General features: G+C 38.1%; 1 protein-coding gene across 4 annotated transcripts in view; it reads right to left on the reverse strand.

The window, feature by feature from the left end:
* Positions 1-2,967: 2,967 nt before the first annotated feature.
* The window catches only part of AP3S1 (adaptor related protein complex 3 subunit sigma 1), a 71,306-nt gene continuing 55,940 nt past the window's right edge, over positions 2,968-18,333 (reverse strand). For 2 of the 4 annotated variants that reach the window (XM_056537425.1, XM_056537426.1), the window contains exon 6: positions 2,968-3,731. In XM_056537425.1, coding sequence (XP_056393400.1) covers positions 3,603-3,731 — 129 coding nt within the window. In that variant the 3' untranslated portion in view covers positions 2,968-3,602. Of the gene's footprint in view, positions 3,732-4,363; positions 4,390-10,328; positions 10,371-18,333 lie in introns of all 4 variants that reach the window. The other 2 variants (XM_056537429.1, XM_056537427.1) reach the window with 2 other exon arrangements.

Here is an 18,333-nt window from a genome sequence, read left to right on the forward strand (position 1 = left end):
GCAGGGGTCCCCAGCGGCGGGCCCCTGGCGATCTGACATGTTATCCCCTATCCTTTGGATAGGGGATAAGATGTCTAGGGGCAGAGTACCCCTTTAAATCCTGAAAGAGTTTATCAGTTTGTCTATGCTAGCTGATAGCTTTTGGTTTAACTATATAGTCCTATATTTGTTAAAAAATTTGATTTGTTGGTTGGAGCACAATGGGGCTCTGAAAAATGGGGTGTTTTTTCAATAAAATTGATACCACAGTAAGCAGTGGCATGGATTTTTGAAGAATATTACGAAGTACCAATTTGCTTGCCAAGGTCTACTTTTTCTGGATGTTTTTCCAGTTACAACATTCTTAGTATGCTTTCAAACCATTGCTTGAGAAAACCACACAAGGTTTTTTAACAGTAGCCCTTGTTAGTCTTTGACTGATCACCAGACCTCTTTTGAAGTCTCTCATTCCAATTAATTTTTCCATTCTAACGTGGATTCTAGCGTGAATCCACGTTAGAATGGACCAATTAAGTGGAATGAGAAACTTCAAAAGAGGTCTGGTGATCAGTCAAAGACTAACAAGGGCTACTGTTAAAAAACCTTGTGTGGTTTTCTCAAGGAATGGTTTGAAAGCATGTAAGTCAGTATTAGGATAGGACCAATAAGTTCCAAACTAGTTCCAATGAGCTGATAAAGCTTGGATAAAATGGGAATGGTAAAGGAGAATGATACGCTATCTCAATGACTCAAAAATTATATAAATTTGAGAGAAAAAAAAAATTAAGTCTGCAAGTATATCAAAATCAGGCCAAACTGATCGGAGACTTGTACAGACACTTGTTTAATTTAAATATATGAAAATCACAAGGATAGTAATGTAGGGATATGGTTATATACTATATCAAATTGAAATGCCAGATCCACAAAATAGAAGGAAAAAAAAAGAAACAATATGTAAACCAAACAAAAACAAAGATGAAAGGAAATAAACAAGACAACAAAAAATACTGTTAAATGTAAATTCAAAAGTAAAAATCCAATAAAAGGAGGACTGTATCTAGTTTTATATGCTTTACACTGATGTCTTCAACATAAACCTTAGGCATATTTTGTTTGCCATTTTGCATATAATAGTGATATTTCCATTTACAGGGTGATGTCATTTCACAAAAGATGATGTCCTACCAGTAAGCCATAACTTTAGAATGACATCTAGGGCCCTAGATTAGACTGAGTCAGCTGTAGTTCCAGGTAAAGACTGGTGCCCAAGAGTTCTGATATGCAGGGAAAGACTCAGATGTGAACATGAGGACATCGTGCTACATTAGAGCAATATCCCCTTCATTCCCAAGATCACAGGAGTCACAGAAGTTAGACCCCCACCAATCATTGTAAATATGATTAATCATGTTACTGATTGTATATGTTTGCTAACAGCTGAACAGTTTATAATAAACTATTAGCCATTTAATAATGAAGCTGGTAATTCAAGTCTTTTTAGACACATTTTTATATGCACTAGGAACTTTCACATATGTAATATAACTTGTATCACTAATGAATATTTTATATGCACTTTTGTATGTATTTGCCTGTACATTTTTTGGAATTCTCACTAATCACTTTGTATTAATTGATTGTAATAATCTATCATGTGTTTGGTTATTTGAGCCCCCTAATGTGTGTGTATCACCATGCTTGATAAAGGAGTCATTGAGACGTTGAAATATTGTCAATGCGACAGTAGTAAAATAAATCTGTACTTTATTTTGGATTTGGAGTGCTGCTACTGGAACAGTTATCTGGTTGTTGGGCGCTGGCACCACATGTATTGGACTTGTTAAGTAATGCTGCAATTTTTTCTTTGGTTAATATATGTTTATGTATAATATGGATAATATGTATAATTATATATATATATACACATATATACACACACACACATATACATACATACACACAGTATATATATATATATTTGACTGATAATCGGCAATGTTAAAAAGGCCTTCAAAAAGTGACCATTCAGCGTAAACATTGTTAACGTTTGCTATTTAAGATTCCATGGATGTCCATCCAGAAAACCCTTAAAGGGGTTTTCCCCCATAAGGTGATTTTTAGTACATACCTGCCAGAACTGGGTATTTCCTGATGGATTTTGTTCTCTAAACTACACATCCCATAGTTCCATGCTTGCAAGTATGAGGTCACTTTCCTCCCTCCCACACATCAGCCACCAAACCCATTGAAACACAGTGTTTTCTAACCAGGGGCCTACAGCTGTTGCAAAATTGAAGCAGGACTGGCTCCCTCTGATCACCTGACTAGTGATGTCAGGTCTCACTGCATTGCAACCTGGGAAATCCTGAGATAGGAGTAATTTTGCATGCTGTTAAAAATAAATATTGGGGCGATAATAACAGAAGAATTGTGAGAAAACCGTCACACACAGGTACAGACACTATATTATGAACTACACTAACTTTACAGCCCCTGTAGCATAGTCAAATAAAAAAAAAATCCTGGAATACCCCTTTAAACAGCTTCAGCCCTTGTTGATGCTATAATGTATCTTCATGTTATGCTTTTAGTTTGAAGATCACTACACAGTTCACATTTCCGTCAATCATATAAACATGAGCAACACAACATTTAAAGGAACCCTCTGGTTAGCGATGAAAAAAAATCAGCCTTGTAAGTTTCCTGCTGTTTAGGTGTTTTAGACATTTCCTGTTATTTCCACTTACTAAATTATTTTCCACACTGTAGCATCATGTGGTTGCTATCCCCATAGCTCAGTTTTTTAAACCCAGCAACTAAATGAGCTTACTGTACATACAGTGCTGCCTGAAAGTTTGCGACCCTTCAGAATTTTCTACATTTCTGCATAAATCTGACCTAAAACTACATCAGATTTTTGCAGTCCTGAAAAAGTAAAAATACCAAGCCAATATAATGCCCCTAGCAAAAGTTTAGCACACGTACTTTATCATTCATAAAATTTTTATTTTACAGAGACCATGACAATAGACTTTAGCAATTTATTACAGTGTTAAAATAGTTAATTTTTATTCAGCCAAAATCTAAAAAGAAACAAACCCAGTGATAAACATTGGAATTGTACACTTTTCTCCCCGACACAATGAACAAAGAACCAGAAACATTACCTTGAAATGCATTGAAAAAATGTGATTTGTAATAATTTCATTCATTCATAATATGGTCATAAATAATCTATGCGACAACAGAGGAACATGTAGGAATGATGCATATATGATTCATTATAGAATAGAAATTATGCACTGTAAAAGGATACAAAACATAGCAACACTGGAAATTTAACAAAGTTATTTTATCTTTTTTTTTGTGTTTTTTTGTTTTTGTTAACACTTTCTCTGAACACGGCAGCAGCCAAGACATAGAAACATGCCTTAAATAGGAGTTGTTATACCATTTTAAAACACATTGCAGTCAGCTAGGAGCTTCTTCTTTTAGCAAAAGGGCAACATACACATTCAACATCCAAATTTGCACAAAACCCAAGCAGTTCCTTCACGTAGATGTATTTTTGTTTGGTAAACATATCTCAGCTTGAAAAAAAAGGAAAGGACAAAGGAATGCTATTTAAAAGAAGGCAAGTTTGGTACTTTTATACTGATGTCACCGATATTAATGTTTCGTGGGATCTCTGGAAGGTTCATATTCTTTACCGCAGACACCGCCCGGGCTGGAGCGCCTGCTAATCCGGCCTGTGTATAGAGTAGAAGAAAAAAACACAGAAAAACAAGATAAATGTCATGTTTTTATTAAAATCAGTTGACTTCGCTGATGTTTACAAGTTGCAGGGAGTCACCTAGGTGGCATGAAATGGATTAATATGAATTTAGGATTAGACATGGAACAAAGACAAAAAGAGGCATGAAATGTCAATTGGAACATTAAGGTGATTATGAGAAGGCTCATGAGGTGCTGGGGTGTTATTTTCCCTGCCTGTTGGGTCTACCAACTTATGTTCCAAACAGATCTGACTCCTAAATCTCTCTTCTTGAATGACACAGAATTTTACATAAGGTAGTCCGTCAAAAGTCACCGGTTAAACAAAGCCTATAACTTAATTTCCTTATTATAAGTAGGTTTGTATCTTAAGGAGAAAAAAAAAAAAGAGTGATGATGCAATTCTATATCTAACAAATTGTTGGAGTTCTGTATTAACACGTATAACAATTTTGGTAAGTACACCTGAAATGTATAAATATCTAGCACCATCACAAGTACACTGCATAAAACAGTACCATACAATAAGCAAGAGCAGGAATCATTTAATAAATGTTATCATTTAAGTATGTTAACACACATATAGTGTACCAGTATACCAGTTTACCTGTAATGTTTCTGCAAGGAAAGGGCCTATAATATAAATAAAATACAACAATCCAGATAAATATAATCGTTGCTATAAATCCCTCCTAAAGACGGTACAAAGTTGGTATTAAACCATGTATGCCAGAATTTGCCCATACACAAAAAAGCACACAATATGACAAAAGATGACTTTAGTCATAACGATAATCCGTGACATATAGATCAGGATGGATGACTATTAAAGGGGTTATCTAAGCACATAAGAATAGTATAGTCCTTTGTAAAAACACTCCCTAAAAAGTTAAGCGGGAAGCAAGGGTAAGTAGCATGTTCTGTGCTGGACAACCCCTCTAAGTCTATATAGCAGTACATTTGTAGCTCATTCTATCAATTGAAAAAAATATAGTATTATAATAAAAGCTACAACTGTAAAATGTAGTCAGCTGCTATGCAATAAACAGATGTGTAAAGAAATGCACAACTTCAAATAACTTTCACTTCATGTGCATTTAATGGCGATAGATTGGCACATCTAATATTGATTGAATATAAACATTCCACAATATCTATAGGATTATTTATCAGACAAAACCGGCGGCATATTTGACGTCAAATTATTATTTTTTATTCTGGTGAAACATCAGTGGACGTATTTCATCACAAAAAGGTAGCTAAAAGTCAATGAACAACAACAAAACTATTTCCGAACCAGGACTGTTACAAGTCAGAATTAGGATAGGACCAATAAGGGTTTGACACAGACACGTGCTAACTAGTTCCAATGAGCTGATAAAGCTTGGATAAAATGGGGATGGTAATGGGTTCAAGGGTAAAGGAGAATGATACGCTATCTCAATGACTCAAAAATTAAATGAATTTGAGAAAGAAAACAAAATGAAGTCTGCAAGTATATCAAAATGAGGCCAAACTGATCGGAGACTTGTACAGACACTTGTTTAATTTAAATATATGAAAATCACAAGGATAGTAATGTAGGAATATGGTTATATACTATATCAAATTGAAATGCCAGATCCACAAAATGAAAGGAAAAAAAAAAATAAAGAAATGATATGTAAACCAAACAAAAACAAAGATGAAAGGAAATAAACAAGACAACAAAAAATACTGTTAAATGTAAATTCAAAAGTAAAAATCCAATAAAAGGAGGACTGTATCTAGTTTTATATGCTTTACACTGATGTCTTCAACATAAACCTAAGGCATATTTTGTTTGCCATTTTGCATATAATAGTGATATTTCCATTTACAGGGTGATGTCATTTCACAAAAGATGATGTTATATGGGTAAAAAACAGGGGACTTAATCATGTAGACTTACTACAACTAAGAATGAAAGCAATCGAGCTGGAAAAGGGAAGTACCTTCCAGCTAAAAAGTTTTCTTTAATTTTTGTTGAATAAATAGAACCAAAGGAAAAAACTTAAAGGAGTAGTCCAGTGGTGATTCAGTGGTGAGCAACTTATCCCCTATCCTAAGGATAGGGGATAAGTTGCAGATCGCGGGGGGTCCGACCGCTGGGGCCCCCTGCGATCTCCTGTACGGAGCCCCGACAGCCCGCGGGAAGGGGGCGTGTCGACCTCCGCACGAGGCGGCGGCCGACACGCCCCCTCAATACAACTCTATGGCAGAGCCGAAGCGCTGCCTTCGGCAATCTCCGGCTCTGCCATAGAGATGTATTGAGGGGGCGTGTCGGCCGCCGCCTCGTGCGGGGGTCGACACCCGCTATCTCGGCGGAGAGCCGGGGCCCCGTACAGAGAGATCGCAGGGGGCCCCAGCGGTCGGACCCCCCGCGATCTCAAACTTATCCCCTATCCTTAGGATAGGGGATACGTTTTTCACCACTGGACTACCCCTTTAAGGGATAACTAGCTGATTGTAGGGGGTCTTAATGCTCTAGTCTCCTGTGAGCTCAAGATTGGGGATCCATTTTCCGGTTAGAATAGTGTGTGCTGCCACTTCATTCATTTTCTATGGGAGACGCGGAAACAGTGGACTACAGTATTCTGCCCTTTCTGGTAGTTCCCACAGAGAATAAATGGAGCAGTGGCACTGAGGTCCCTCTTATCGAAATCACTAGGGGCCCCAAAAGTTGCACCACCCACGAACAGCCAGATATACCTTTTACTGTGCATAGAGGATAACTCTACAAAATGTCAACCTCTGTAAGGTAGTGCTGTCACCCAAAAAACTGTATATAGAATGAAATGCATATATACAGAATGCCTCACACCACCATAAGGGTGTGATAAACATAACTAGAAATTAATCAAGTGAAAGAGTTTCTGACATGCTATACATATTATATTCACTGTAATATTATTGCTTGCAGTAGCAATAACTAGAACCAATAAGCATTATGTTGTGATGATGTTCTGGATAATGGGATGATGAAACTTAAGATTTGTTATCTGTCATGTCCATAGAATATTAATATATAATGGGATTTTACAACCAACGATATGCTATATGTGTGGTGTGTAGGGATTTTTTTTTTAGCCTGGATGGAAAAGACACTGGCCGACATTTATCACTGTCTTTAGACTCTTTTGTGTGTCTACAAAAGGCGCATGCAGGGTATATTTGCGCTTTTTGGTTTACACTTTTCTGCTGATTTTGAGTTGCAATCCACTGATTTTGGCAATACACATGATATGGAAGGGTTTTATGAACTGCACCTTTTTTGTAAAAAAAGGTGCAAAAAAGGTGCAAAGCCACTGAAAAGTCTCTAAAACTACACCAGCCCAGACTTAGCTTAGTTTTTTGCTGTATGTGAAGAGAGAAATTTCTGAAAATGTGACCTGCACAAAATGTATCAAATGCTCTGTGACCATTTAATAAATGTGGTGCTCTTACACATTACCAGAACACAAAAAAAAAGTGTAGAAAAATGCTTCACTTACACCTACAATGATAAATGCTTCACTTACACCTACAATGATAAATGCCGGCCACTGTCTTGAAAAAAAAAGTGTGATGTGTTAGAAGCAATCTACTGAAACAGTAATGGCCACTTTATTAGAGACCCACATTTAGTAGTGCACTGGACTTTCTCTGGCTTTTAGAATTGCAGAAATTCAATTTGGTGTAGATTTCACTACATACTGAAATTGTGCTACAGGAATATTGGCCCATGCAGACAGAAGAGCTTCTTGCAGTTGCAGACAAATTGCTCAAGAGATTCTCTATAGTATCAAGATCTGTAGAATATGAAAGACAGTAAACCCAGGAAAACTCACTGTCAAGTTCCTGGGAACCAATCCATGACTACATGCCTCTTTATTGTCCTTCTTTAAGTGTCTTTCTGTCACATAGTAAACAGCTGAGACAATGGATGAACTAGATCAACCACAATGCTTAGATAAGCCCTTCAGCCCAAATATCCATTCACATGTATCAGAAAATCTGACAGCCCACACCATTATGCTTCTTCCACCAGCCTAAACTGTAAGCACCCATCTGGATAAGGTCATCAATATCTGTTTCTTGCGCAAAATTCTGAATTTCCCATCAGCAATGTACAATAGAAACATGGATTCATCTACCAGGCAGTGTTTTTTCCACTGCTAAGTAGTCTGTTTTTTCACTCATTTGGCCACTGGAGTCTTACTCTTCTGTTTTGTTTTAACAGCTATACAGCAGTAATTGGTCATCTGCTGTCTTATTCCATCCGTGCTAAGGTTGTACATTCAGAAATGTTAGTAGGAGCACCATCATTGTATTTAGCTGCAATAGGCTTGACTATGCACCCCCTGTTCATCAGATCGAGAACCATTTTCGACATTCTCCACTTTAATCTATAAGCTTTTTACAGAATCTCCTTCCTCCTGGATGTTTTTGAGCTGAATTCATATCAGGGGCTCATTGCTGCCCAGCAAAAAATAGTCTATTTTTGACTCATTAATATTCTTGTGGACTTTCGGTTATTTGGCTTTTGGTCATTATTCATTATCATTTTAGTTAATTCAAACCTAGTTTTCTTACACTAGGTAGCACATATCAAAATGTTGTGATATTCCCCTGATTTATTTGTTTCTGTAACAACTTCACGGTCTCCACTCCCAGAGACAAAAAAGCAGTCTCAGAACATTATGAATCCTTTTCCGAGCTTTATTTCACTGTATATAATGCTGGTACGCATTGCCATAGAGGTTGAAAATCATGGTTCAATGTATCCAGCTCAGTGTGAAGCTATTCGGATGTTGTAGATGGTTTTTTGCCACATTTCAAAAGAACTTTATTAGGGTTCTCTGAAAAATGTTCCTCTTTCCACCACATCCAGGACGGTACTTGACAGTTCCATGAGTAGCAAAAAGGATGGCACCTAACATGGACCCCACTGGCAATAAAAGGGTCCGTTGGATTTCGGACATGGTGCCCAGAGACAAAAGTTTTTTATATCGGAATTTGCAAGGGAGGATTCTAATGGAGCCTTCCGCATTTTGATTTTGTACATCGAACTGAACAAGGGATACCAATAATCATGTCATTTTGTAGACCTTTTTTAAGTTTTTGTTTTGTTATTTTTGTGTCACCTGCCTTTCAGTATCCAAGCATACACTATATGGACAAAAGTATTAGGACATCTATCTTACAGTTTAACTCCAGAGATGCGGTGCCATGCCTTGCACAGTTCGGCATGGAAAGATGCAGCTCAGCAAGTCCAGTGCACAAACCTTATTCTAATTAATAAGACATTAGAATGGAACTCGCTGGGTTTGGCTAGTGCCAGGGGATAAGTTTCTGATCGCAGGGGTCTGACTGCAGGGACCCCCTGCAATCTCCTGTACATGGCTCCCGGCACTGCAGTGTTAGAGCGCATTTCGTACACAGCGCATCAGCTGGCCGAAACACGCCCCCTCCCTTCATTTCTATGGGAGAGGCGGAGACACACAAATGTTGTGTCTCCGCCTCTCCATAGAGATGAATGGAGGGGGCGTGTTTGGACCAGCTAACGTGCTGTGTGCGAAATTACACACACATAGGAGCTAAGATGGGGCCGAGCCGGAGGCCTATAGGAAGATTGCGGGGGATCCCAGCGGTCAGACCCCCCATGATCAGACACTTATCCCCTATCTGCAGGACAGCACTGGACATCTTTATGCTTTAGCATTCCTAATCTGTATAATCTGTATAACTTTTTAGCACCAGTTGATTTGGAAAAAAAATATTTTTTAGACCGGAGTACCCCTGTAATGTCCATGGTGTAACTCATGTTAGTGTAATATCTAGGTGTACTAATACTTTTTTCCACAAAGTGTATGAATATATCTTCAAATCGTTCCACTAAACACTTCAACTCAGGAAATATTTTACATGGAATATTTAATATTCCTTAAATAATGGGTGCCAATGTTGTAGGCAACAATTTCTATATGCCAAGACATATGCATTCAGAACAGATTGCAAGAGAAAAAGCAAAACACTTCCAAATTGTTTTCCCTTTTTACTTCCCTTTAGGATTAAATACCCCTTTTCATCATGTTGCGGCAGGATGAATTTTCACCACTTCAATAGTATATCTCCCATTCATTAAATTTAACAGGATGCCTGATGACAATCCCTGTATTCACACATTAAAGAAGATGGATGCAAGAACAAAGGGTCTTAATTAAAAGGTACAAACCGAGAGATAAGTACCTAAAATCTAACTCTCTCGTAGACTAGTGTTTAAATGTAATTACTACATTGTAGCAAAACATTAGAAAAAAACTGATTCGGACACCAAAAAAAGAGTGATGAGCAAAATAAAAAAGCATGAAATGTTGTAATATCTAGTAAAATGCTTTAATAAAACAAAAACAAAAATAATAATTAAAAAAATCAGCAGTAAATCAGTAGTAAGTGTGGCTGGCACGATTATAGGTATAGGGTCATACTGGCTTGTCTGGCCTAAATATAATGTCATTGACATCATTTTGCTTTGCCTTTCTCAATGCATCAGGTATATTTGGTAGCAGTACCTTGGTCTACCTGTCCTGTCTGGGTGATTGAAAGATAAAACTCTGTAAGAGAGAAGAATATAGGAAACTAAAAAAAAAAGCTTATATGAACAATTTCTTCCCTGAGGTCAGCTAAAGAACAAATCCATAAGAGAAACAGGAAACTGTGAAAGAAATTCATGGAACTAGATCACTAAAGCTTGCTAATCGGAAACTGGAGATCCAGGATTTTCTCACTTGAGTTTTGAACTAAAAGCTGATTTGTCGTAAATTTGAAAAGGAAAAAGCCATGAAGATGCATCTTCAAAAATACACATTTCTTTTTATACTAGAAAATGTGTGAGAAAAAGTAATAGCCTAGGGTCACTATTTCCAAAGCGCTTTAGTAAACTTAGTCCTTACTGTCCTTTCCTCATCTACACGCAGTACAAGCAGCCATTTGTTCCTCAGTGCAAGCCTCTACCTTTGGGAATACAACCTACTGTTGAAAAACAATATAACTATTCCCAAGGCACCAAGACAGACACAGTCTGGAAAATAGCTGCCATTATGAGCATAGATAAAGGGCAATATAACAATAACCATAAGGATACAGAAGGGAGAGAATCAAACATATATACAGAATGAAAACAGTGGGGTAAGCCATGGATAAAACTCTTCAAAAGTTCCTGCATAAATTTGAAAACATAACTTTAAAAAGGGTATTACATAATTCAATATTTTATATACATGTTTTGCTGGGGGCGGTATAAAAAAACAAAAAAAACAAACATTTGATACTTGCCTAGCACGGTCCCACGTAGCACCAGTTACAGCACCTCTACATCTCCCTGCTTCCAAGATAGGACGGCAGAGCAGCCAATCACTGGCCACAGTGTCGTCCTGTCTTGGTCATTGATTGGCTGAGACATCTCTTTTCGGAAGCATTAAGAAGCGGTGAGCAGCAGGGTGCCACATGTCACTAGATAGGATGGAAATGCGTAGTTACCCGTGTTTTATTTTTATACCTCCCCCCCGCTAAATAAACAAAAAATGAACTATACTGGAATGCCCCTTTATCAAGCAAGAACCCAAAAACTCAATTAACACCGATAAATATACGCCCAGTCATTCATGCACCAAATGGTCAAAGCGATGCAACGCAGACTATTTTTGGGAGGGAAAAAAAGTCAGAAAATGTTCATTTGGTTGGTCCTACCATAGTTAAAATTGTCTTCTTACGTGTACATAAGACCTATCAAGCCGTTGAATTTTGATCTTGGGCTGCCTCATATTTCCAGGAAGAAAAGTGTCTACAGGGCACTCAAACCTGTTGGTACTGCTCTCAGATTTCTGGTGATGGGAATACAACCTGCTAACCCAATTCTTACAGAAATAAATCACTCTATTGTTTCAGACGCTCTATGTCATAGCAGAACTCTATGAGGAACATCAATGTAGATTAGGTACCATACATGTGCACTGATGTTCATGAAGTGCTCAGGAAAGCCGACCTTTATGGACGGCACAGTTTGACCAAATAGATTGAGGAATGCATAACATTCCCCAAACAAAATAATGCTGTCAAGGCTCAGCAGCCCCCATAAAAAAATAAAAAAAATAAACACACAACAACAACAACAAAGAAAAAAAACATTGTGAGGCACAGAATATATAAATGGAGACACTGCTGGCAGGGTGGACGTTCTGTTTTTATGGCTTCAATACAAAGCTGGAGGCCTCTTCTGAAAAATGTACCATTATAAATATGAAGTTATTTCCTGGAAAGGTTTTCAGAGTTGTTGAGCATCTTGACAACAGGACCTCCTAATCTATGTGGTTAATCTGCCCATTATGTTTAAAGTATACCGGTCATTAGGTACGTTCTAGCAACATGTCAAAAGTTTTGATAGGTGGTCTCTGCTGATCAAGAGAACAAAAAGGGAGAAAACCGTGCAACTGCACGCTCCGCTCCCTGCCTCCCCCCCTCCCTGTGTCACGTGATTGAGACACCCTCATAGACTTACATGGCAAGTTTGTCTCAATCACGTGACACAGAGCCGGGAGAAGAAGCAATGAGCACTCAGACCCACACCAATCAAAACATTTTACATGTCGCTAGAACATGTCAAAAGTTTGTCCTAATGACAGTAGCCATTTAAATGGGAACTGCAATTAAAACAAATTGGACGGAGTCTGAGTGGTCAGAACCCTATCGAATTAAGAGAGTGAGGCCAGAGATGTGGTTGCTTAGCACGTTCTGTTCTGGCTGTATCACGTAACCAGGATGGACTAATAATGTAAGTCAACAGTGCTGTCCCGGTCTTACAGACAAGGGTGCGCAATTCTCACCTTGCTCGAGTTTGAAATCAGTCGGGTTATGAACACTCAGACCTCGATTTATAAAACTTTTGACATGTCCCTACAATATGTTTCTTGTTATTACAGGTACACTTTAGAGAATTTCAAACTATGACATCACTACAGTTATACTGTAATTTTTTAGTAATGAATTTTATTAATTTCGATAAATACTAACAAGTATATCTTTTCTGCTTTTTTTTCTTGGGTTCTAAGTATGTAGTTATGAGGGCCTCGTAACATTTTAGGTCAAATATGGGCTACATTTCTGAAAATGGAAAAAAAGGTTCCTTTAAGATACAATATAAACATATGACTTGGCTTTAGAACCAGGGGAATTAACATGCAGGAATCCAGAGGCTGGCTTGGTTCTTCAAAGACAGATGTTTCACCAAAATAATTAAGATACAAAGAGCAGATGGATAACTTTGGAAACTATTTCACTTCCTGAGCTCATTTCACTTTTAGCTCAATTCACCCCTTAGAACTTCTCAGTGGGCAGTGGGTTCATATTTTGTATTTGTACATTTGTATCAATGCACTGGTCTACTCCCAGGACATTTCATCATCAGCAGCCTGATGAAGGCCACTGCCTGAAACGCCTGCTTATTGCTATAGAAATAGCGGCATTTTATCTTCTGTAAAATGGATAAACAACAATCACTGAACATTTGGGGCTCAGGTGGTGTGCCAGCTCTCTATTTTGAATACATATGGTTTATAAAGCAGCAAAGAGGTGAACTACCAGAACCTGACACCCATATCTGTAATTCTAAAGGAATTATGATGCCTGACAATAACAGATTTAGATCAGTAAATTGCTAATTTTCTGTTGAAATCTTGTAATTGTTCTGAATAGAGAGAACACCAAAACTAATTTTTGTATGGACAAGAAAATTATCTAAAATTATTATTGGTAAAAAACATATAAAAAACACTAAAAAGGATATGAAGATGACACCACAAGTCCTAATACAGGTTAGCATCTAGTATACAGTGTGGAAATAAAGTCAGCACTCAGTAAGGGGACAGACAAACAAATACACTCTTTACATGCACAAATGAAGAAGTGAAGTGGCTGAAATGTATGTTGGGCTGCTCCACATGTCTGCTCTGTGTTTACATATGGTTTTGTGCTGTATTATGTATTGTTACTTGTGACACTTTGTCCGTGTATTGTTTTGCAGCGGTGACACTTTTTCACCTGATTCAGGTGGTCTCTCTGCTGGGAAGGTCCACTTGGACAGGTGATACACCTTACCCTTCGGTTGTTTGTTGCACAGCATGTACTGTGTATTTGGTGGGTATTGTAATGTGCACTTTTCTTGCTCATATCATCATGCCATAAAATAATTGGACAGAGATGGACATTTTTATTTCCTTTTAATAGTATACGGCTATATTGTTAGGCATATTTTTATTGTGCACATGTGATGGGTGTCTTTGTTTATCTGCCCCTTACTGGGTGCTCACTTTATTGCCACACTATATACCAGATGGCAACCTGCATAGAGACTTGGAACCTTCTTCTGCATAGTACATCTCCTTTTTTAATGTGTTTTTATATGTTTTGTACCAATGAAGTGTATACATTTCTGATCACTTTCCAGTTCATGCAAAAATTTCAGATTTAAAGGGGTTATCCAGGAAAAAACTTTTTTTTTATATATATATCAACTGGCTCCAGAAAGTTAAACAGATTTGTAAATTACTTCTATTAAAAAATCTTAATCCTTTCAGTACTTATGAGCTTCTGAAGTTAAGGTTGTTCTTTTCTGTCTAAGTCCTCTCTGATGACACCTGTCTCGGGAAACGCCCAGTTTAGAAGCAAATCCCCATAGCAAAACTCTTCTAAACCGGGCGGTTCCCGAGACACGTATCATCAGAGAGCACTTAGACAGAAAAGAACAACCTTAACTTCAGAAGCTCATAAGTACTGAAAGGATTAAGATTTTTTTAATAGAAGTAATTTACAAATCTGTTTAACTTTCTGGAGCCAGTTGATATATAAAAAAAAGTTTTTTCCAGGAATACCCCTTTAATTTTATATGGGTCTTTCTGACTTAGCTGTTCTAGTTTTGGTGAGTAATTGTTCCGAAAAGTATCATATGCAAACCATAGGTAGAAAAAGACACAGGGAACTTTAAAGTAATAACGCCTGATGATAAATATTTTGAAGATGGAGCAATGCTAATATTTGGATAGTTGACATTACATGTCAGCAGCGATTATGTAGCATGTCAGGGGCGAAGTTAATGCCATGCTTTTCTTTCCTATAGATCGGACTTTGGATCAATACTCTGGGGTGGTAAAAGAAACAGACATCATTGTTCAGAAGTCTTTTAAACTAATATGAACTAAGGCAAATTTTTTCTCTGGGGTTGAACTTTTCAGACAGACAGGGGGGAACCCTGATGCATCCATGTATGATAACGGTTTAAGACTGGAATGTGGCAAAGAGTAATATTCTCAGGCATGACCTATCCCCAGTGTTATCTTCTCTAACTAACTCCCTATCTTATCTACCTAAACACTAACATGCATTACACATGGATGATACTAATAGACATCTTATACTGCTGATTTAGGTTTTGAAAGATTTAGCTGACACTTTGAATTAAATCAATAGCCGAGAATTCTAAATACGGGCTATCGATGTGACTGCTTTTAGAGATAAAATAAAAAAGGTAATATTAAAGGGGTACTCTGCCCCTAGACATCTTATCTCCAACCCAAAGGAGCACCCAGCATCCGTTTAGAACGCCGGCTGCAGCACCGGAGGCTCGTGACGTCACGACCACGCCCCCTCATGGTAAGTCTATGGGAGGGGGCGTGATGGCCATCACACCCCCTCCCATAGACTTGCAATGAGAGGGAGTGTTTGATGTCACGAGGTGTGGCTGTGACGTCAACGCCACATCGCTAGTCATCAGGCCCAGAGCGAAGTTCGCTCCCAGCGGCGGGCCCCCTGCTTTCAGACATTTTAGCCCCTATCCCTTGGATAAGGGATAAGAGGTCTAGGGGCAGAGTACCCCTTTAAAGTGATACCTTTAAAATCAGATGTAAAAAAGTATAGTAAATCTTATTTACTTAAAATAAAATGTTTTCTAGAAAAGTGGAGACTCTCCACTCCACTCTCACTGGTTAGACGTCCCTGAGCGTCGTCGTCAAGGCAGCGTCACTAGTCCGGGGCTGGAGCGGAGAAGAGGGCCTCCCCGTGAAAATGGACAGCCCAGAACGACTAACCCTCCCCACCGGACGGTCTCTGCAGCATAGACGGCCCGGACCAGCTCACCCTTCCTTCCCACCGAGGGGAGGTGAGTAGAAAACTAAAGAGGGGGGGGGGGGGGGGGTCTGGATGATGACGAAGGCCGCAGTGGTCTTCAACCTGCGGACCTCCAGAGGTTTCAAAACAACAACACCCAGCATGCTGGGAGTTGTAGTTTTGCAACATCTGGAGGTCCGCAGGTTGAAGACCAGTGAGGGATTGACAGGTGGGGATGATGACAGGGGGGATGATGACGGTGTGATGATGAAGGGGGTGATGATGACGGGGGTGATGATGACAGGGTGATGATGACAGGATGATGATGATTGGGGTGTTAATGACGGGGGTCTGGATGATGACATGGGGGTAGATGATGTATTTCATAGTCTTATATTCGGGTTGGCTTATACTCGAGTATATACGGTACATGTTAAAAATGTCATCCAACTACACTACTAACTAACTCCCATCAGGATGTGAGGATTCTAATAAAGTTTTTTAGGATTATATATATTTTGTATATTTCACACTATATGTAACTCTTACTGGCTGCAAAGCTATGGAGCCACTTTCTATCATAATCTCCTTCAAATTTATCTCAGCTTGATATCAAGTTTCACGCCCTAAAGAGAACCAGTCATCATCACTTTCATGCTGTCCGAATCATGAATCAGGATCAACCCCTGCGGTTTCTTCTTGCCTCACCAGCCTTAATTGATAGACCTCTTCGGGTTTGGATATTGGGAGAGATCTATCGGGCAAGGCCAACCGTAAGTAAGAACCCGATTCAGGCTGCATATAAGTGATAGGAGTACATTTTGCTTACAACTAAATATCATTTTAAATGATTACATATAAGGCTTTCCAAAAGTAGGATAGATTAGCACAGATGGAAAATGAATAAGGTGGTGCTTTTGATATGGCACCAAACACAATTTACATTCCTTAACCCCGCCCATTTGGGCCTTAAGGACATCCAAAGACTAGTATGAGGGCTTGTTTTTTGCACAACCATATGTCCTTTGTAATGAAATGTTTAATTTTACCATAAAATGTATGGCGCAACCAAAAAAATACTATTTTTGTGGGGAAATTGATAAGAAAACCGCAATTTTGCAAATTTTGAAAAGTTTTGTCTTCACGCTGTACAATTTATGGTAAAAATTACATGTTTTCTTTATTCTGTGGGTCAATACGATTAAAGGGGTATTCCAGACAAAAACATTTTTATATACCCACTTGCTCCGGAAAGTTAAACAGATTTGTAAATTACTTCTATTAAAAAATCTTAATCCTTTCAATAGTTATTAGCTTCTGAAGTTTTCTGTCTAACTGCTCAATGATGATGTCACGTCCCGGGAGCTGTGCATGCTGGGAGAATATCCCCATAGGAACTGCACATGAGTCATCAGAAAGCAGTTAGACAGAAAACAACAACTCAACTTCAGAAGCTAATAACTATTGCAAGGATTAAGATTTTTTAATCGAAGTAATTTACAAATCTGTTTAACTTTCCGGAGCCAGTTGATATATATAAAAAAGTTTTGGCATGGAATACCCCTTTAAAATACCTATGATAACATACTTTTCAATTACTGTACCGTTTAAAAAAAAAATGCAAACTTTTTAACCAAATGAGTGAGTTTAAAATCCCTCTATTTTGCTGACCTATAACTTTTTCATTTTTCCGTATAAGCGGTGGTATGAGGGCTCATTTTTTGTGCTGTGATCTGTACCTTTTTTTTTTATACCACATTTGCATATGTAAAACTTTTAATATTTTATTTTTTATTTTTTGGGGAATAAAATGTTATGGGAAAAAAAAAAAAAGCAGAAATTGTGGACTTTTTTTTTTACGTTCACACTGTTCACCATATGGGATAATTAACATTATATTTTAATAGTTCGGATATTTAAGCACGCGGCAATACCAAATATGTTTATTAATTTTCACTTTTAAAAAAAATCTTTTTTACTTTTATTTTTACACTTTAATAGTTCCCATAGGGGACTATTTATAGCAATCCTTTGATTGCAAATACTGTTCAGTGCTATGCACAGGGCATAGCACTGATCAGTGTTATCTGCTATCTTCTGCTCTGGTTTGCTCGATCTCAGACCAGAGCAGAAGACAACAGGAGATGGACGAAGGCAGGTGAGGGGACCATTTGCCATTATGGATGATCGGATCGCCAAGGCAGCAATGCAGGTGATCCGATCATGCATTTTTCTGAAGCACTCCCTCAGATGCCATGATCAGTATTGTTATACTCTACTTGAATTTTGGCTGGGACAACCCATATCCTTTCGGTGTTTATGGTATTTTAAATGTTTTTAAATGTCTGTTCACTCTCTTTCTTTGTATGTTCCGATGTGTGAATAAAGATACTTTTTACATGTACAGATGGTTTGAAATAT

Source organism: Hyla sarda, chromosome 1 (genome assembly GCF_029499605.1).
Source record: "Hyla sarda isolate aHylSar1 chromosome 1, aHylSar1.hap1, whole genome shotgun sequence".
NCBI lineage: Eukaryota > Metazoa > Chordata > Amphibia > Anura > Hylidae > Hyla > Hyla sarda.